General features: G+C 49.1%; 1 protein-coding gene across 3 annotated transcripts in view; it reads left to right on the top strand.

Annotated features, from left to right (window-relative positions):
• The window catches only part of ZGRF1 (zinc finger GRF-type containing 1), a 53,424-nt gene extending 33,771 nt beyond the window's left edge, over nt 1-19,653 (top strand). Inside the window, exons 17-29 of one of the 3 annotated variants that reach the window (XR_005649455.1) lie at nt 1,132-1,275; nt 2,388-2,499; nt 3,454-3,677; nt 5,088-5,247; nt 7,278-7,355; nt 7,552-7,699; nt 10,146-10,273; nt 12,161-12,284; nt 14,205-14,381; nt 14,504-14,638; nt 15,336-15,597; nt 15,747-15,876; nt 16,491-19,653. Coding sequence is in view for 2 of the 3 variants with exons in the window: in XM_039846873.1 (XP_039702807.1) it covers nt 1,132-1,275; nt 2,388-2,499; nt 3,454-3,677; nt 5,088-5,247; nt 7,278-7,355; nt 7,552-7,699; nt 10,146-10,273; nt 12,161-12,284; nt 14,205-14,381; nt 14,504-14,638; nt 15,336-15,597; nt 15,742-15,876; nt 16,491-16,564 (1,901 nt within the window). In the remaining variant the exon portion in view is untranslated. Of the gene's footprint in view, nt 1-1,131; nt 1,276-2,387; nt 2,500-3,453; nt 3,678-5,087; nt 5,248-7,277; nt 7,356-7,551; nt 7,700-10,145; nt 10,274-12,160; nt 12,285-14,204; nt 14,382-14,503; nt 14,639-15,335; nt 15,598-15,741; nt 15,877-16,490 lie in introns of all 3 variants that reach the window. The other 2 variants (XM_039846873.1, XM_039846874.1) reach the window with 2 other exon arrangements.
• The last annotated feature ends 554 nt before the right edge of the window (nt 19,654-20,207 follow it).

Raw genomic sequence — 20,207 nt, 5'->3', positions numbered from 1 at the left:
ACCCACCTGTTCTGGTGTTGCCTTTTCTGTAGAACTTCGTGATCTAGTATGTTCTTCCTCTGAGTCTTTGTGCCCCTTAAATGTCCCTCGTTTTGGCCTGAGAACTGATTTCCCTGGTGGTGTCGGCTGTTCTTTCTGGCAGTGCGTCTGGGGGAGGGCAGCGCGGGGCTGGGCTGCGCTGATGAACTTGGGGGGTCGGGTTTAGCCCCAGATCGGAGACCGTTTCATCCTCACCCACACACGCACGGCCAGCACAATGTGCCGTTCCGAGTTGTTAAACACAGGACTTGAAGACACTTGTGCAGCAGTCTCAGTGGAGAATGATTTAATTATTTTCATCTTTCTATTAATCTTTTACCTTTATATCATCTGTAGCTGAGTCAAAGCAGTTTTTTACGTTTTAGGCTTCTTTTTAAGCAAATTTTAATTCTTTTTAGATTGCTTGCTTAAGTTTTCTTTAAAAAAGTTTTTTTCTTTATACCCATAATGGCTAAAATAACACATGATGAAGTCATACAATTATAGTAGCAGATACAACTGGTGTCGATGAAGTTTAGAGCAAATACAGCTGCCTGTAAGTGTAAACTCCACTGGCGGTGGGGATGGTGTCAGGTGTTCTGGGAAGTGGCCCGCCGGCTTCAAGGGCTCGGTGTGCTGAGGACGTGGGAGGCGCGTTTCAAGGAGAAAGCAGACCAGTCCTTGCTCCAGAGCATCAGGTGAGTGCAGGTCTGTTAAGAGATGGTGAATTCTGTCTGCTATGGCCGACCTTATCCGAGCATGGACACCGTTGTGTGGCAGGGCGTCTCCACTAAGAGTCTGCCCTGGGAAAGCCTGATGTAGCTGTGAGCCGTAGCTGTGAGCCGTTGTGTAAGGGAAAGATGAGTTACATGTTGTCTTTGCTTGAGTTACTCTTTTCTATAAGTAAAAAGTAACTTTAAAAGCAAATGTAATCGAGTTAAACACGTGGAAATGAAGTGTTATATTTTCAGGTCTTGGTTTGCGTGGGATCTTGTGGGTGAAAATAACCAGTTGTGTTTTTGGAGAAAGAACGTTGGACTAAGCGTCTAGGAAACTCAAAGCAGCTTCGGCTTGAGCATAGGGCTGCCCTTTAACTAGCGTCTGCCCTTTCAGATGACCTTTGGGTGGTTTCCAAAACGCTCGACTTTGAGTTGGACACTTTCATTGCGTGCAGCGCCTTCTTCGGACCGTCATCCACCAATGAGGTGGAGCTGCTGCCTTTGAAAGGTTATTTCCCCTCCAGCTGGCCCACTAACAGTGAGTACCGTGTGCCCGCCGTGTCGTATGACACTGTATGTTAACGAATGACAGTCACGAGATGCAGCGTGAGCCAGAACCCTCACTCTGACGGGGGTGGTTTGGTTGAACCCAACAAACTGCACGTGGTGTGTTTCTGGAAGCCGCGTGCGTACGCGGCCCCATCCAGCCCCGGGGGCCAGCAGCCAGCTCACGCCCGGACTGCCCTCACTCGTAAATGAAAAACGTGTCAGTGAGAATTTTCTCAATTTCTCGTATCAAGTTTTTCAATTAATTTCACTCTCTTGGTGTATTATTCTGATAGGGTACATTTAGTAAACAAACCATTTATTTTTACATCAAAAAGGTCTCAGATTTTGAAGAGATATTCGGGAGCAGTTTGCGGGAGGGCGAGGTTTTTGTCCTGAAGGCGTTTCACTGGGAAGCTCTTAGTTAAGACAGCGCCTGGCCAGCCTGAGGGCTGTGAACCCCTGGACTTCTCCATGCAGTCAGTGTCTGGAAGAATTTCCCATGGTTGACTTTGGCTCATAACTAATTAAAGATGCAGCATTTAAGGATTCATTCAAGTACTTCATATACTTTTTTTCACTTATGATTTTTGCTGTCAGATCCGGGTAAACCTAGTCAACCAGCTTGAGTCCAGTAAGCCTAGTTAAGTGAGCGTTTGTCGCTTTAGGTGCATCTTTTCATGTTTGTTGCACTTAATTGCTCACCAATAGCAGCATTCTAATTTTCTGCTTTCCACATACTTGTATAAAATAATTGAGAAAGAAATGCAAGAAAATGTTCAGAAATCACACAGGCCCCACGGCGCAGCCCACGGCAGCACGCTGACTGGAGGGCATGCCGGGGCCAGGCAGTGTCGCCAGACGCTGACGTAGCCGTTCTTGTCCATTAGCTGACGTGTGGAGCCCAGACTGACCAGCTGTGCGGTCCGTGGCACCCACAAAAAGTGTGAAGGAGCAGGGGACACAGTGGCTCAGTGATGGAGGGACCTCTGCATGTGCATAGTTTATTTTATGTCGCGGGATTAACTCAGTTTTGAGGTCATGCAATAAAGTCATTTGGGGCCCACTTCATTTACGTGCGCTGCCTGCCTCTGCTCCCCACAGCAGTGGCCCACGCGCTGCTGGTCTGCAATGCCAGCACGGAGCTGGCCGCCTTGAGGAACATCGAGGACTTTAACCCGGCTGCCCTGCCTCTGACGCGCCACCTGCTGGCAATGTGCGTGAGTCGCCGTCTGCCCTGGGATCATGGGTGTGCAGACGCGGTTAACACGGCCGAGAAAGCACAGTGAAAGTCTGTCACACACGTTGCCGACGAAACCCTAATTACCCTTCAGAGACCTTGTCAGCAGCGGAAAGACCTGGGGAGAGCGTGTGGTTCCCACCAGTCCCCACTCACCATCTGCCGCCCGTCTGCTGTGGCCGGAGCTGCTGTGAGCTCCACCCTTTGTCAGGGAGTCATTTCTTCACGATCTTTTGAGTATTTCTAAAATTTTTTTTTTATTCATCTGTATTTTATGCCACAAATTATTTAACAGAATCATTTACGATATCAAAGTATCATGTGTACCCCTTAAGTTTACAGTGTTATATGTCAAACGTATTCAATTAAGAATTTCTAAATAATCATTTTACAGCCTGAATTTAGTATGTATGTTGATACTAATTTTATTCTTGACATAACAGATCTCATTTTTAATTTCTCAAGCACCACGCCCCATTTAAAAAAAATTGGAAATGATATTTTATTCATTAAAATGACAGAAAAGGTGGAGTTTCTAATTTGGAATGTAATGGTCCAACTGGTGGTATTTGCCTCACCACAGAGAAGTCCTAGGTGAAAAAAATCCATAGAATTCCGTTATTTTTCTACTTTTAAATAAATTCAGTATAGAAGTAAAACCAGTTTATCAGTTTTACTGGAAACGGAGGCCGGGTTAATTTCTACGCCAGCTTTTATGGTAGAGCGTGGACTTACTAGCTGAGTGCTTTTGTGGGGGAAACAATGTTTCCTGGGTGCCCATTTTGGGAGATCATATCCTCGTGCTGTGACAGTCACATCGGGTAATACGTGGAGCCCAAACGCGGTGCGCCCCTTGGGTGGCGGTTCACGCGGCGCCGGCGGCCTCGGGGCCCCGGCGTGTCTCGGTTTCATGGGCCGCTTTCCCTCTAGGTCGCCGTCTGCCGCTCGGCGCGGCCAGAGAGCGGGCGGAGCGCGCTTTGTCCCGCCGGCCACGTCCAGCGCGGCGTCCAGCGCGGTGTCCAGCCCCGGAGCGGCCCTGCAGCTCGCCGGCGACCTCGCCCGCGCGCACGCGCTCAACGATGGCCAGGCCGCGGCGCTAGCGCGCGTGGCCCAGATGCTGGCGGCCGGCGCGCCCCCGGTCACCCTCGTCCAGGGTAAGACTCGGCGACGCCCCGCAGAACTTCGGCGCCAGCCCGGCGTCCCCAGCAGGGTTCTGGCGCCGGGGGTGCGGGGTGCATCGCAGTCCCACAGAGACCTGCACAGGCATCCCCCCGAAGTGGAGCTCGCCCTGAAGGCGGGCACCGAGGGCCACGGGAGGCGGAAGCCCCTGTCCTCGAAGGAGCGCTGTCCTCCTCTGCCTTCTGTCCCCGCCCTGCTGCTTGTCCTGTCCGCAGCATCGCTTCACATCCGCTGTGCTGACCCGCGGGGACCTGGCACCTGTCTGAGATGACGCTAGACTGAGTTACTTCTCTCAGCCGTCCTCTTCTCTCTGGCCTATGGCCCCGGGCCTCTGTCCCCCACAGTGACTGCCCTCTCCAGCATACTTGCACCCCTGCACAGCCCTGTGGGGAGCTGGGCTCCAGAGCTGAATTTGTGTCCTGGCCCTGTCACTTGGCAGCTCTGTGACCTTGGGCAGGCTCTCAGCCCTCGTCTTTAACTCTCTGCTCTGTAAAGTGGGGTTGAGGACAATGAGCTCAGCTAGGTCAAGGCTTGGGACGCTTCTGGCACAGGGGACGCACCTAGGGGAGCTGACATGTGCTGTCATGAGCATCCACATAGCTCCTGATGGGTCCATCCTTAGTTTACCTTTCTCATAGTTGCATTCAAGTAGTTTTTCTAAAACAATCCGATTAAGTCAGTTCCACTGCTTAAAATTGTCAGTGACTTGCCCTGTTCTTTAGGACAAAATGTATTTTTTAGCCACAGCTAGCAGAACTCCTGGGACTCGCCCCCCCGCCTACCTCGTCAGCCTCCCATCTTGCCTCTTTCAACCAGCTGTGCAGAAATACTTCCCAGCCAAGAGCTTGGCCTTGCCTCTGCCTGGAGTGACCTCTGCTTTAAGCGGTCTGAATATCTTATCCCGGAAGACCGAGTTCTGCTGCCTCTTCTGGGAAACCGTCCCATCTCTAGAGAACCGCAGAGACCTGTTCTTTCTGCTACAGTAGTGATATTACTTACTGTGCTTTTTTTACTTTTTATTAAATCTATTGGGGTAACGTTGAATAATAACACGGCATAATGTTCAGCTGTCCGAGGTTATAATTGGACATCTGTGTACTGTTGCATCGACCCCCTTCGGCCACTCCACCTCCCTCAGCCCCCGCCATATTATTTCATCGTCGTCCCTTTACTTGTCTGGCTTCTCATGTAGACTCTGGCCTCATGGGTGTGGAGTCTTCTGATCGTTTATCCTTGTGTGAAGCACATAATGGGCACTCAATGTTTTTTGACTAAATTAATTTAATGAAGGAGAGAGAGAAATAGATGGTGAAATTTTTCTTGTGCTTTCAGAAATTTACTTATGATATTACCATTATTTTCCCCCCTTCCTTCAAAATAATTAGGGGTTTTTGGAGCAGGAAAGAGTTATTTGCTGGCAGTGGTGGTTTTGTTCTTCGTGCGGCTGTTTGAGCAGAGTGAAACTCCTACAAGTGGAAACGCAAGACCGTGGAAACTTCTGATTGCTTCTTCCACTAATGTGGCTGTCGACAGAGTCCTCCTTGGGTAGGTATGACAGCGTGTCAGAGCTCGTGTTTTAGGGTGGCTGCTGAGGTCATGTGGCATGGGCCTGAGTGTCTGTGTCCTTTCGTGGGGTATGCCTTTGTCTCTGACTCAAGAGTAACCGCCAAGAAATAGTAGCAGGCCAACTTTGGTTTGTGAGGAGGATAAAGTCAAACGTTAAACCTGACAATTCTAGCACAAAGATGAGATGGACCCTCATGTAAAGATTTGAGTTCGGCCAAGGACATGCGGGGCTAAAAGGTGCATTTTTGGGAGAAGCAGGTGGCTGGAATCTGAGCGTCTCCTCTGGCCGCTAAGGACACAGGGTCTCCCAGCAAGGCCTCAGGGTCGTGCTCACAGCCAGCAGCCCTGGCTGAAGAAGCAGTGTCTCCTCCCAGGACAGAGAGCCTCACTCACTGCTTGTCATACACTAGTGGGTCCCTACTGCACGTGCAGGCATCCATATGGACCCTTGCACCTCCCACGGGACTTGGGGACCCGGGAAAACCAGAGAAGGCAATCGTGTGTTCTCTTCTGCCGGTACAAAGTTTTATGATTGTTTACGATTTTGTTAAAAATGCAAAGAAGATATTACCTAATATTTTATCAGTATTCCAGTGTTTAATGATCTGTAAATAAATGACAAAGTTTGATTAGGAGAAATAATCCCTTATTTATAAGTGTAGGCTTTTTAAAAACTAGCTTTTATAATTACGTAAGTTAATGCTGATGGCAGAAAATAGGCCGTCTGTACAGATATTATATTTCTTTATAGATTTTTATACATACACATACGTTTTGTTTTCCAGACTTGGTATGAAACAGTATATGTTGTTTTGTGTCCTGCTTTTTTTACTTAAAGATTGTTTCTCTGTGGTATTAAATCTTAGAAAACAATTTTTCGTAGCTCTCTTATATGCCATGATTTATTTATACCATACTTAAGCATTTTTGATCGGTAAGTCCTTTTCAAATTTTTGCCATTATAAATAATATTGTGACAAAGATCCTTAAACATAAATCTTTGTCTCCACTTCTCATTTTCTTAGGGAAAAGTCCTAGGCCTAGAATAAAAGGCAGGGACACTTTAAGCTTCTTAACATGCTTTGCTGGGTCTCACTTCAGAAAGGCCCCTTGTAGGTAACGTGAGGACAGGAGCCGAGGACAACATTTGATGTACCACATGGACCAACCAGGAAGCGCTTCAGGTGGCTCAGCCTGAGATGGAAATGTCACTGTAGACTGTTACAGGAGAAAGACCAAGGCTGGAGTGAGGAGGGAGGGTCAGTACTGAACAGTGAGGTGACAGGACACACGTAACGCCAAGGCCCTGGGGTTACGCCCTGCATGTCACCGGGCCTGCGGTGACAGTGATGGGGGTACCGCCCCCTCGTCGTCATAGGATCGACACTCGTGAAAGATCCGGCTTTTCAGACTGGAAAGCAGCAGCCATTCTCCTGGGCCATGCGGACCTCGGACGCCTGTGCTGCGTGGCGCCCCGTGGGCGGTGGTGCTGGAGGCATGGAGGGGTCAGAGCACCAGGCCAGGCAGAGGGACGCTGCCCCCCACACACCCCAACGGGTGATGTGGGTGCAAGGTCACAGACGCCCGGGTGGCCGGACCTGCCCGGGTCCACGTCACGCTGCCCATCGGCGGCTCTGTGGCCTCTCCCAGGTGACGTGTCCCACAGAGCTGTGAGGTTGGGCGGGACGTGCATTTGGAGAGCTAGCCCTCTGCCTCGTCGGCCTGGGTGCCGAGTACATGGCAGCGGCTGCTCTCTGTGTCATTATGTCTTTAGGGGTGACTCTGTGATAAATACGAATGTCGATGTTTTAGTAACATCGAATGGCCCTCGACGTGATAAAATGCATTATATCAAAAACTCAGCTGTGTTGCTTTGCATTTAAGCACTTTCGTAACTACAAAATATACTGTCACACAGAGTTAGTTCTAATAACGTAAATACGTGAAACTTTGTTTCATATCCTACTTGCTAAATAATCAGAACCTGCTCCACCTCGTTTTCTCTAAAGGCTTCTCAGTCTTGGATTTGACAAGTTTGTCCGCGTCGGGAGCGTGAGGAAGATCGCCAAGCCGGTCTTACCTTACAGGTAAGAGCGCCGGGCCTCAGGAGCCGCAGCGTGCACAGGAGGGTCGTGATTCTGTGCAAGTCTTACCTTAAGTTTGGTTTCTGAAGAGCGGAGGAAGCCTTATCTCTTTCTCGTTGACTTAGAAAAGCTATCTAAGTGTTAGTGACATTACGAAAATGGAATAAAGCCTACTGCTCTGTGACGGCTCTTTCTCCAGCTTGCACGCCGGCTCCGGAAACGCGAGCGAGCAGTTGAAGGAGCTGCACGCACTAATGAGAGAAGACCTGACTCCGCTGGAAAGACTCTACGTGAGAAGAAGCATCGAGCAGCACAAGCTGGGCACCAATAAGACCCTGCTGAGGCAGGTGGGCGCCCCCCGCAGCCTGCCTGTTAGCTGCGCGTGCTGCCGGGGTCTCATTCCTGTCCCTGGAGAGCACTCCCTGTGCGGGAACCAGGGCCCGGGACAGCTCGGCCCGCACCCAGGTGTGCCTGCGTCTGCCCGGGGCACGATTCGTTTTACTGCAAAGCTGTCTTTGCCTTTGTGTGCAGACCCAGCTCAGCAGACGGAGCCATCTTTCCCTTTCTCTTATGTCCTTTTACAGGCTTGACCGGGAAAGCGAAGAGGTGGGAATACATTCCTGGCAAGTTAAATGAAACTTGTTTTTCTCCTAGGAGAAGTAGAGGAAAGAGAAGGTGTGACCCTAGTCAAAATGTCCAAGTTAAAGTTGTCTTTGATGCTCCCTCAAAAGGCAAGCCTTTCAGGGTCCGTCTCCACGCGGGAGCCTGAGACACTGGCTTCCAGATGTTGGGAGCCGAGACTAGACTCGGGATCCCAGGCTGTGACAAGTGGCAGCTGCTCCTTTATCAGGTCCTGACCCAGGTGGCCTGGGCCCCAGTGGTAGGAGAGAAAGAAGCCAGGCGGTAGCTGCTTGCCATGGAAGGGAAGCTTGGGGACAGAGGGGACAGATGGGAGAGGGTTGTTGGCCCGGGGACAGTGCAGACACTGTGACTTTGAGCGAGAGAGTTGGGAAATCAGCCTGCTTGGGACCCTGTATTGGTCAGCTGGGGCTGAAATAATGCTGCTTAATGAACAAAATCTCAGTCCTTTAAGACAAGAAACTTAAGACCGCAGGTCCGTCGGGGTGGCTTCTGAGGACAGTCGCCTGTGACCGGTGGCCTTCCGACAGGTGGTGGAAGTGTGAGGGGCAGGCCAGATGACACGTGCACGTAGAGCTTGTGCTGACTTTCCGTTTCTGGGACGGGTCCCGTGGCAGAGGGTGTGGGTGTGTGGTCCTCTCCTGGGGCCAGTGGGGGGTGACCTGTGGGGACAGGTGGCAGCAGATCTGGTCCGAGAGTCCTCAGAAGGCCTCAGACTGGCCTGTTCTTGGTGACAGAGCTCGTTCCACAAGGGCCCCCTGTGACTGCTCCATCAGTCCCTGCTGTGGCACTGACAGGGTCACCTGTCCCTGGTGTCTGATAATTTTACAGGTGAAGGCCCAGTTTCACAGTGTGTTGCTCACTGGTGTCACCTATTCACAAATGAAAACTCATTTAGAGGAAGCTTTTTGAGTTTTCTCTAACAGATTTCCAAGGTCCAATCAGACGTTCAGACCTGACACATTTCTAAAGTGACGTCTTTACAATAAACTAATTTTAAAATGCTTCAGTTATTCTCTTGCTGTTAGAATCTCAGCAGTATAATGATAACTTGAAAGATACAAATAATGTAATTTTTTTAAAGAAAAAACTTATGTCTTAGGTTTTTGTATTAGATATTTCTTTAATAAAAACACTGCTTCCTGAGCCACAGCCTGAGTGCTCTCCTGAGGTTTCCCTCAGAGGCCGTTACCAGGGATTAGATGATGAGTGACACCTGACCGCGGCTCTGAGAGCCCTGGTGCCACAGCCCGTCCTCTGCTGAGCCACCCTCAAGGAGCCGGAGGTTTAAACCTGGACTTTCTGATACAAGTGTGGCTTTAGGAGCTCTGTTTTTGTCCAATAAGAAGGAAAACCTCACTGACAGGGCTACTGTATGTGATGAAGAGTTTGTGATAGTTCCTCGTTTCTCAAGATCTGTGAGGCCGTATTTAATTTAGAAAGCACATATATATAGAGAGAGAGAGAGAGAAAACTGTACATGTGTTTATGTGTGTCTCAGATGTCTGTGTATGTCGTGTGCCCCTGTGCGTGTGCCCACGTGGAGTACCCACACACACGCGTTCCCTACTGGGCTAATGGCCACATTCAGTTTTGAAAATTTATTGATTTTCCTCTTGTTTATATTTAGTTCCAGCTTTTATGAGGCCCTTCACCTTGCGAATAATGGTATTCTGGTATAATATTTAAGTCTCCTAAGATTCAAACAGACTTACAGGCTGCAAGTGCACTTTAGTACTGCCGTTCGGGATTAGTTAGCGTCCTTCGCCCCAGGAGTCAGAATGTGCTCGTGCAAGGCCACACCAAGTCGTTCCCCTCGTGAGGGCTTCGGCCTGTTGTTCATTCAGCCTCATGTAGAAGGTGAAATCTGCGTATCGTCCTTGATGTTTTTTACGTCCTGGGTATTGCAATACCTTCCTTCCAAATGTCAGAACGTGCCTTTTACTCTCAATGGCCTTGTGGCCTCTGGCCCATGCCCTGTGGTTTCCATTTCTCGTGTGGGATAATGAAACTGTGGAGACCAGGTGACTGGCAGTTGCCGAGTGCCCGCAGTTAAGACCAGCGCGCTTCTGGTTTAGCCTTCAGGACCTTGGTAAGTACGGCCCCTCGCTTTGGTTAACCGGTGTTAGTGACCAGCATTCTTCCGGAACACAGGTTTGTGTCGTCGGGGTCACCTGTGCGGCCTGCCTGTTCCCGTGCATGAACGACCTGCGGTTCCCTGTGGTGGTGCTGGACGAGTGCAGCCAGGTGACAGAGCCGGCCTCCCTCCTCCCCATCGCCAGGTGACGGTCCTCCCCTCAGGCTCCGATGCCGGCTTTTTAAACATTCCCTCAAACTCCATTCAAGTGCTAAACTGATTTTTTAAAACAATGCAGAGGGCAGTTTGGGGGTTTAAGGAATCAAGGTTTTGTTAGATCGCGGTGTGGACGTTGGGATCACGTGATCCTGCAGGCCTTAGGGGCTGCGGGGCTCGGCTCCCCCCGGAACCTCGCGGGCGTCCTGTGGTGGACGCTTCCTCCCCAGCTGTAGTTTGAGAGCCTGGCTCCCCTGGAGACTGTTCTCCAGCGGCCTCCTCTCCATATAACTCCAGTGTTTGGTTTCTGAAAATAATTTTTAGATTAGGAGGGGACGTAAAGCACATAACAAAATGAATCGAAATGAAGCTTGGTTCGTTGGGCTTCAGCAGACGGAATGCTGAGGCGTCCGGGCCGCTGCGCGGGTGACTCTGGAGCAGACCTCAGTGCCAGTCGCAAACGGGGTGGGAGGATGCGTGGCTACGTTCTGGCCCCGGCTCTGTCCCCAGGCCCTGGACTAGGGGGTCCCTGTGTCCTGGGGTCCCCGTGTCCTGGGGTCCCCAGTGTTAAAGTGGACCAGCCCCGGGCATACGCGGGGAGCAGGGAGGGGGGACTGTGAGGCCTGCACGAGGTGGGCAGCTGTACTGTGTACTAAACGCAGTGCAGACACGTCCAGTTCTCAATCGCCGCGCGAGGCGCTGTCACATCCAGTCTCTGGTGAGAAGCCCGAGGCTGGGAGACACTACGTGACGGCTGCACGCACGACGTAGCAGAGCTGAGCTTTAGACACAGGGTTTTGAAATGGGTCCCAGACCCAGTTCCAGTGTGTGCGGGGGTCCAAGAAGCCCTGTCGGTTCTGACATTACCACCCAGAGACGCATCAGACCCACAAGTTAGGGGCTCGTCCCGCACCCCACTTCAGACTCCTCCCTGTGCTGCTGACCGGCTGCGTACAGACGGGGGTTCCAACGACCCTCCACTCAGAATGCCAGTCACAAGCCCAGGGTGTCACCTGCACTTCTGACTGACCAACTGTAAATCACAGGTCCCCACGCCCCCCTCCTCAGCTTCCATTAGCATGCTAGGCGGCTCGCAGGGCCCAGAAACATGTGGCTCACCAGTCACTGACCTACTGTGAAAAGATGTGTCTCAGAGTCCAACCCATGGAAGAGATAGGTGTGGGGGGCGGGTGCAGGCCTTGCGTGCCCTCTGCAGACACGCCCCCTCCCAAGTCTCCACGGGTCACCAACCCTGACGCTCTCAGAACCGGCCTGTTGGATGTCTGTGGAGGCTTCATGGCACAGGCAGGACCGGTTGACTCACTGCCCATCACTTGGGTTAGTTACCCTGGCAACCCGTCCCCAGCCTCCGTGCTTTCCCAAAGCAACCTCGTTCACAGAAAAGAGGCAGTTTTATTACTCTCTCTTCTGGGAAATTGCAGGGGTTTCGGGACCTGTGAGCCCAGAATTGTGGACAAAGACCAAATACACCTGGGAAAGGGATTTTGGTCATCCGAATGACCGAATACGTATTTCTTATGTCACAGTATTACATTTTTCCTCTAACACTTCAGCACTTTCCCTGAGAGCCTGATTCACTTCGTCTGTAACAAAAGAGTTTAAGCCAAGTAACTTCTAAGGAGACTTCTGAGCCAGCACTTGCGGACCCCAAAAGCCCTATCTGTCAGGGTGTGTTCTGAGACCCGATCCCGGGCCGAGCGGCCTGTAACGGGCCTCGTGGGAAAGGAGAGTTAGCTGCTTGAAGCGTTCTTTACAGCATGACTTGTCCGAGCCTTTTCACACATTTATTAGCACCGTTAAGCCTTGTTAGTTCTCAGAGCGCTTCATGATTCATTTTTGGGATTCTGTTTTTCAGGTTTGAATGTGAAAAGCTGATCGTTGTTGGAGACCCCAAACAGCTTCCTCCGACTATTCAGGGTTCCGAAGCAGCTCATGAAAATGGGTTGGAACAAACTCTTTTTGATCGACTTTGCTTAATGGTACTGCTGCTAAATTCATACAGAATTACCACTTATCGATTATGCACTACGTAGAGTAATAGAAAATGAAAACATTAGAAGATGTAGGCCCTGCCCCAAAAGAGTATTAATTGGAGTGTTTAGAAAGTACTCGTCATACTATAATGGAGCCCTATGATTTAAGTGTCCCTTTATAACATGAATTTTGTCCCATGTATTTGAATAGTAGGTCTTAAGTTTATTGCTTTTGCTCTAAAATCAAGAAATATAGCTCAATACGCATGTCAAATTTGGGTGGCAGGTAAGTAGATGTCTTTATTTTCTTTGCTTTTCTGTATATTTGAATTAGTTCAGAATTAGATAAAGTAAAAGAAATAAAAGCAATGTCTATTACTCCTTATAGAAAGTGTAGAAGCTACAAAGGAGCAAAAGATAAACAACACGTCTGTACTAACCTCTCTGCCCCCAAGAGAAAACCCTGTATAATGTCTTAGTGTTTTTCCTTCCAGCTTTTATCCCAGGGGTGTATTCATGTAGCAAATATATGTATTTTTATGGTCTGTATGTATATATAATAGAATATTTTTCAGCCATTTGCAACAACATGAATGTACCGTGAAATAAGTCAGACAGGAAAAGACAGATACTGTACAATATCATTTATGTGTGGAGTCTAAAAAGCCAGACTCGTAGAAACAAAGGGAATGGTGGTTACTGGAGGCCGGGGCAGCACTAGGGAGCCGCTGGCCAAAGGCACAGATGCCCAGGAACAGCCGGGGATCCAGTGTCTAGCACGGTGACCGTGGGCAGCAGTGCCGTAGCATCCGCTCGGAAGTCGTTGAGAGTAGGTCTTAAATGTTCTCCCTACAAAAGAGGCAGAGGGGCCAGCTGAGGCTGTGGCGGTCACTTTGCAACATATAAGGTATCGAATTGACACTTCGTACACCTTAGAATTATACAATGTAATACGTCAGTCATGTTGCAGTAAAGCTGAGACAAATGTATGTATGTATTTTAACATAGTCAAGACCAAGCCATAAATACCTAGTTTCTATCCTGCATTTTTTAAGTGTCAAATTATAATAAATCATTTCCGTGTTAAAACTAGTGCTTTAAAATCATCACTATTGATTGCCATAACATGTTTAATCACTAAATACTGTGTCATGTGGTATATCATAATTTAGTTGTGACATTGAACATTTAGTTGTTTCTGGTTACAATGAATGATCCTTTGAGCATTTTTATACCTAAAGCTTTTTGCTGGAGGTTTCACATGCCCACGGACTGACTTACCCATAAACTCGTGCCCTAAAGAGATTGAGGATTGATTTTATTTTTCACACAGTTTTCTCCTGTGGAAGGTACTTTGTGTGATCATTAGTCCTACATCTTATTATGTGTTGTTATTATTATTATTAGAGTACCTTACAGCTATTCAAAATCTTCAGTCAGTACCACAGAGCGTTTTGCAAATCAGTACCACGCCCCAGAAGAGCCGTAGAGAACACGGGATTTGGGCTTCATGACACGTGAACAAAATGCGGAACTTCTTTGAAGATTCAGAATGAAAATGGCTTGTACACAGTGAGGACAGTTAATGAGTTATAAACAACATTTTCTAATTTTCTTTTAAAGATTCCCTTTCAATTTACTGTTAGGCCAGCACCACATAAATTATGAAAGCATATGTTAGGTATCAAACTTGCTAGATAATAAGTCTAAAGTTTGATATGTTTCATATTTTATGATTTTGTGGTATAATGTTAGCTTACATGAAAACATTTTTAGTGATTTTTAAAATATTTTTATTTATAGTCTTTATCATGTTTCTAATTCATTTATTAAGAGCACCATATGTGAGTACTTTTAAATGTTTAAATATTTTTTCCCATAAAGAATTGTTTTAACTTCTAATTTTTCTGCATTGAAATTTCTTAGGGCCACGAGCCAGTTCTGTTGAGAACCCAGTACCGCTGTCACCCTGCAATCAGTGCTGTCGCCAACGACCTGTTTTATGGCGGGGTCCTGGTGAACGGTGTTTCGGAGGCGGACAGGACGCCTTTGCTGGCATGGCTGCCTACCCTGTGCTTCTACAGCGTTCGTGGGCTGGAGCAGGTGGGTGGCGACAGGCAGCACTGTGCAGTTTCCCGGTTTAACGTCATCGTCGTTAGTGTGACTTTCTTGGTCTTTCCGTCGCCTTTCTGGGAAATGTAATTTGTGATCTGTCTGTTTTCCAGACCGAAGGAGATAACAGCTTTCACAATGTGGCGGAAGCTGCTTTTACACTCAAGCTGATCCGGGCCGTGCTCGCGAGCGGAGTGCCGGGCTCCGCGGTGGGTGTGATAACGTTGTACAGGGCCCAGATGTGCAAGGTTCGTGCGACACAGTCGCTTCTAACACGTGCTGAATCCTGTAATTTTATATTGCAGTGTTCGATATTTTTGTTGTGGTTTGGTTTGGTGGTTGAAAAGCTTTGGGAACTGTGATTAATGTATTAAAAAGTAAACATTCTGATTTTTGTCTGGTCTGGCTTTTTTTCTGTATAATTAAATGTAAACTTAACAAGGTTTAATTAAATTCAGTTTACAGCTGTTGGGGCAAAATGCAAATAAACAAATTAGAGGGAAGCAAATGTGCACGCTATGTGTTTTGGGGCAGATGGGATTGGATCTGTGTTTTCCAAAATGTTCTTCCATTATTACATTTCATCAGTGAGTCGAAGATAGATACCAGATGTTAACGTGCACAGGAGCCGTTTACTTTCAATTAGTTTTTATGTTTTCATTTTAAATTTTTTAGTATTTTCATGTTTCACTGTTTATCAACTAAATTAGCATATCCAGATGAGTTCTCCAGCAAAAGATAAATCACCACTTGTGATTTTGTTTCATGATTTATATTGTCATCTAGTTGTTTATTATTTTAGAAGCTAGCCAAATCTATGCGAGTCATAAAAAAAGACAATGGAAATGTCACTGTTGGTTAGAACAAGACAGCCACTGTGAGGAGGCCGGGCCGGGGTCCCTTGTGACCTCTGCACTGTGTGACCCTGTCTTCCTTGCCCCACAGCTCTGTCACTTGCTCAGGGACGCGGACTCCGACCCGCCCGAAGTCAAAGCTGTGCAGGTGTCCACAGTAGATGCCTTCCAGGGAGCTGAGAAGGAGATCGTCATTCTGTCCTGTGTGCGGACGCGACAGGTCGGCTTCATCGATTCAGAAAAGAGAATGAACGTCGCACTGACCCGAGGGCGGAGACACCTGCTGATCGTGGGGCACCTGGCCTGCCTGCGGGGGAGCCGGCTCTGGGGGCGCGTCATCCAGCACTGCGCAGGTGAGGCGGGGCACGCTGGGGGTGGCATTTTGGATAAAAACTGACTTTCGGGCTGGTGCTTGGAGGGGTTTGAGCGAGAGCAGCTCTGAGTGTGCTGGCTGTGGTGACAGTGAATGCCGCTGTCTCACGTCTGTCTTTTTTAAGGGCGGGAAGATGGGTTGCAGCATGCAAGCCAGTGTGAGCCACAGCTGGACCTTCTCCTTAAAGATTATTTCGAAAAGCAAGCAGAAGAAAAACAGGAGGAAAAGAGTGAAAAGGACAAATCTCGTTTACAGAAAGGTGCGGTTCAAATCTTTCAGTGTTTATAGAAATTTAAATTTATTTTACACTGTGCGTTTTTTAATATTTTTATTACCCCAAAACCCTTGTTATCAAAAATAACGTTAAATAACTATGTATAAAAGTTTGCTCTTCAAAAAGGTATACATCACTTACATTAACGTAGGCAGATGTCGAGGGTGACATAAAATCTTACTAATAAAAATACATGTTTTCTAAAAATTGCAATCTCTGCTGGGAGAATGGACTTGGCGGGGGCGGGAGTGAAGGCCTTCATGCCCTTCTCAGCGTCACTGCAGAACCACGTGAACATCTCCAAGCCCGTGTTAGAACGTGGCTGCAGCTCTGCCAACACCCTCCTCTGAGCTAGAGCTCTGAGTCTTTTAAAAATAAACTCAACGCCCCGTCATTTTACAAGTTAAAACATCCAGGGTAACCGTTTTCAGAGGCAGGGGGAAGACAGGCGAGCGGGAGGCGAACGGATGGGCGTGACTCCTGCCCGCGGCCCGTGTCCTGCCCGTCTTCCCCCGCACGTTGGTTTGCACGTAGTTATTGGTACATACGGAGCATAACAGACTTGAAATTCTTATTATAAGACTGCATTCTGCTCATAGAACATGTGCAGAACGCGAAAAGCTGCAGCAGGAAATGCAAAGCACCTGGAGACGCCCCGGCGACCATCCGCTAGCTCCCCGCGTCCCGGTCTGTGTGTGGCTGTGTCAGGAGGTCGGCGGCCGTCGTGTGACTCAGGCGCTGTGAACGCGGCTGCGTTTGCCCATCCTGCGTGGGACAGGGGCCGCTCTCCGCCCACCTTGCTGGGGTCTTCCCCAGCTGGAGTGTCTGGGACCCCGTCACTCGGTGTTCATTCTGAAGATGCAGATAATGGCTTCCTTCAATTACTTCCCAGTAAGGAGGACCGGAGAAGGAAATCCAGCGAACAAATGCCTCCTCCCTCCACAGGCCTGTCCCGAACGTGCGGTGGCCTGTGGTGTTCGTGCAGACCGCCCCGAGGGGCGCGGCCTGGCCAGCCGTGCGGCTCCTGACGGCAGCGTGACCTGCACCAAGGCTGCTGCCCTGACCCCCTCTCTCATCGCTCATTCTGAGCCCGTCCTTGGTCAGCGGAGCTGAGTCGCAAGTGATTTTTTCCCAAGAAGAGCTCGTGGATGATGTACCCTCTGAGGCCCTGTGCCGCAGGTGTACATCATGTGCCGCAGGTGTGTCATGGCACCCAGGATCGCCCCATTTCCTGTGTGACAATGATACCTGCACGTCCGAGCTGCTCAGCCGGATGGCAGACTGCTCCCACCTGCCAGTGTGCACGCGAAGCGCTCGAAGGCCAGTCCCACCCTGTGCTCGCGCTTCCCTGGCCCCCCATCCGCTCCGCCTCCGATCTGCTCAGCTTTCGAGAACTGTGACTTCTGTGACTGGATGAGCGGTGTGACCCCGCAGGGCTGGGCTCTCAGCACTGGCTCCTGGCACTGGGTGGCCCTGGCCACAGGACGCGTAGTAGCACCTCTGGCCTCTGCCCACTAGATGCCACTTGTGTTCCCCCCAGGTTATGACATCGGTAACGTCCCCAGACGTTGCCAGGTGTCCTGAGTCGAAGGTGGGCCCGGCAGCCGCACCTGGCAGCGTGGCTGTCCCATCACCGGTCAGTGTCCAGCCTGTGTTTCTGACCCAAGCAGCTGTTACGGTCTGATTTTGCAGGGCACGCCCGGCCGTTTCTGGCAGGTGCCGGGCGGCCCACCCGTCACCTTCTCAGTTCAGGGTCCTCTCCCTCGCAGTCCACGGCCCTCCCAGGGCCTGCCAGCAGGCCAGCTAGGGGTGTCAAACAGTTACCTCACATGTCTGCATTGCTATCTTGACTGTGGAAACCTCTTAAACACGAACACTTTGGAATCTATAAAGGGACCTCCCATTCCTCCGGTAACATTCTCGTCTGAGCCACAGCGGGCACGGACGTGGTGTAGAAGCCGTTCAGAGACTGGCCGTAGTGCTTCTGCTGGGGTGGCTGGATCTTACAACGACACACCTCCCTTTTTTTTCTATTTTATACTATGCCTATTTTTTCCTTCTCGAAGGCAAAATCTTTTTTCTCTTTTGATAAGTTAACATTCAGGGTTTTTTAGTCAGCACCTTTCGACCCCTGCACTCAGTTCCCCTGCCCCAGCCTCTGGGAGCCACCAGCCTGTTGCTTTTGTTTCGGATGCCACACGTGAGTGAGGTCACGCGGCATTCGTCTTCCTGACTGATTTCACTTAGTGTCACGCCCTCGCAGTCCATCCGTGTCCCAAGATGTGACGGCGGCACAGCCGAGCTGCCCTTCTCCCCAACGCTGTCGCTGGCTTCCTTCTAAGACCCGGCAGGGGTGCCGGGGGCCGCTGACCATCTGAAAGAGTAACATAGTGAATCAAAACATTCTTCCGATAGGGCAGTGCTGAACGTTGTAGCGCTGCCTTTGGTCCGTAAACAAAGCATGGTGTCTGAACCCCGAGAATTAATATGGCCCTCGTTTCTATTTTTATGAAGAAAAAGGCCATAACAGCACTTGATATAAAAAAATCCCCCAAATCCAGACTATCACCTGCTTTATCTTTTTTATCTCAAATTCCAAGGTTGGATAGACACAAATTGAATATTTTAGGAGTATCCCATTCAATCACCACATATTAAAATTTCCCACAGTTTTACACTACTCAAAGTAACAAGCCAGCTTTACAGCTAGAGCTATCATGTATCTGTAGACAGCAGTTGTGTTAAAAGGTGTGTTCAGTAAACGATAGAAGGTCCTCTGAGCTTTTGTTTATGGAAAAGGCCTTTCAGTTTGTGCGTCGCATTCAGATCGGGCGGAATGTCCAGGCGTTAATCTGCCCACCAGCTGCGTTTGCCGTACAGGGCGTGCGTGTTAGGTTTTCACCAGATTCTTTCACGAGCATCACATTAATCCCTAGGGAGGAGGGCCTTTTCCCGTTTTGTAAATGATGAAGCCAAGGATCGGAAAACCGAAGCCATGCGTCGGCCTGACCCTCCGGAACTGGTCTAGGCAGGGGAGCCCAGCCCCATCTACGGGACGCCGTTTGGCGGGTTGGCACCTGCACGGCGGGTCCTGGGGGCGTTATCGGAAGGCGAACGGCAAACCCCGACCTTACCATCCTCCCTGACCCAGCCCAGCCCACTGGCCTCCTCATAATTCACTGTGGCTAATTTATCATGTAAATGTTTATTCACTGTTGGTTTATGTGAAAAGTCTGTACTTTCCTGGTAAATATGTTTTGCCTGAGAAATGGGATTGTTGGCTTTTCTTTGGAGGTCTGTATTGGCTGCTGGAAGATCCAGTCTGCTTCTTATTACAAGAAAAACTGCTAACAAAAATGTACTATTAGCTAAGCTGGTGATTATTCTATTATCAAAAGTTGTTTAAAAAATAATCTATGTTTCATGCTCTGCAGCCAAACCCTATCCTGAATGTAACATTTCAATATTGGAGTTACATGTGAAAAATCACAATTTCAAATCTGAGATTATGAAGCCCAGCTTGAAACTTCATGATATAACTTTTATAATTTTTAATACTTGAACAAAAGGAGTATTTGATTTGGAGATACCAAAGCAAACCCCAAATGCTGCATGTTCTTGACTATGTTTAATTTAAAGACAGCTGTGAAATAGCTTTGTGCTAACTCAATCATTTTATATTAAATAAGAGTTACATGGAAATTGGTGATTTTCTTGACAGATATTGGACCTGAAAATTAAATAATTGTTCTAAAAGCATTAGCTCAATGCTGATTTGAAGTGCCTGCTTTGAAATTAGTCATGAGTGAAATGTGTTTTCAGTTCAGGCTGTGTTTTTGGCTTAATTATACGGTAAAGGAAAAAAACTACAACTCGGACTTCTCTGCCAGCCTCAGAGTTCCTTTTACCCTGAAGCGCTGGTTGGGTCGGTGTTTTAAGCTCTTCTGATGGTCTCGTAATCCTTGGTTTTCCTTACTACGCTACTTTCAAACTGTGCAGCTCTGGTCCTGATACTACAGGAAATGACGGTGTGAAACGAGAAAGCGGTCGACATTCAGTTAAAGAACTTGTGGGCAGGTTCCCCAGGCGAAGTTTAGGGCGCCTGATGCTTCTTTAAAACAAAAACTTGGAGTTCGTTGATTTACTTGGCCCAGTTCTGATGGGTCTGTGGCTTCGCGGAGCAGAGCGAGCGTGGCCCAGGCCGCATGCTCGGTGGCGAGCAGGCGGTGCAGCCTCTGGGTGCGGGTGCGCGGCCTGCTCCCTTTGTCGGCGCGGGCGTGGAGCACCCCCACCCCCGAGGACAAGCTACCGGTCTC

The sequence above is a fragment of the Pteropus medius genome, unplaced genomic scaffold, assembly GCF_902729225.1.
Source record: "Pteropus medius unplaced genomic scaffold, Ma_sr-lr_union100, whole genome shotgun sequence".
Lineage (NCBI taxonomy): Eukaryota > Metazoa > Chordata > Mammalia > Chiroptera > Pteropodidae > Pteropus > Pteropus medius.
The sequence above is the reverse complement of the archived record's forward strand: the minus strand, read 5'-3'. Positions and strand labels throughout refer to the sequence as shown.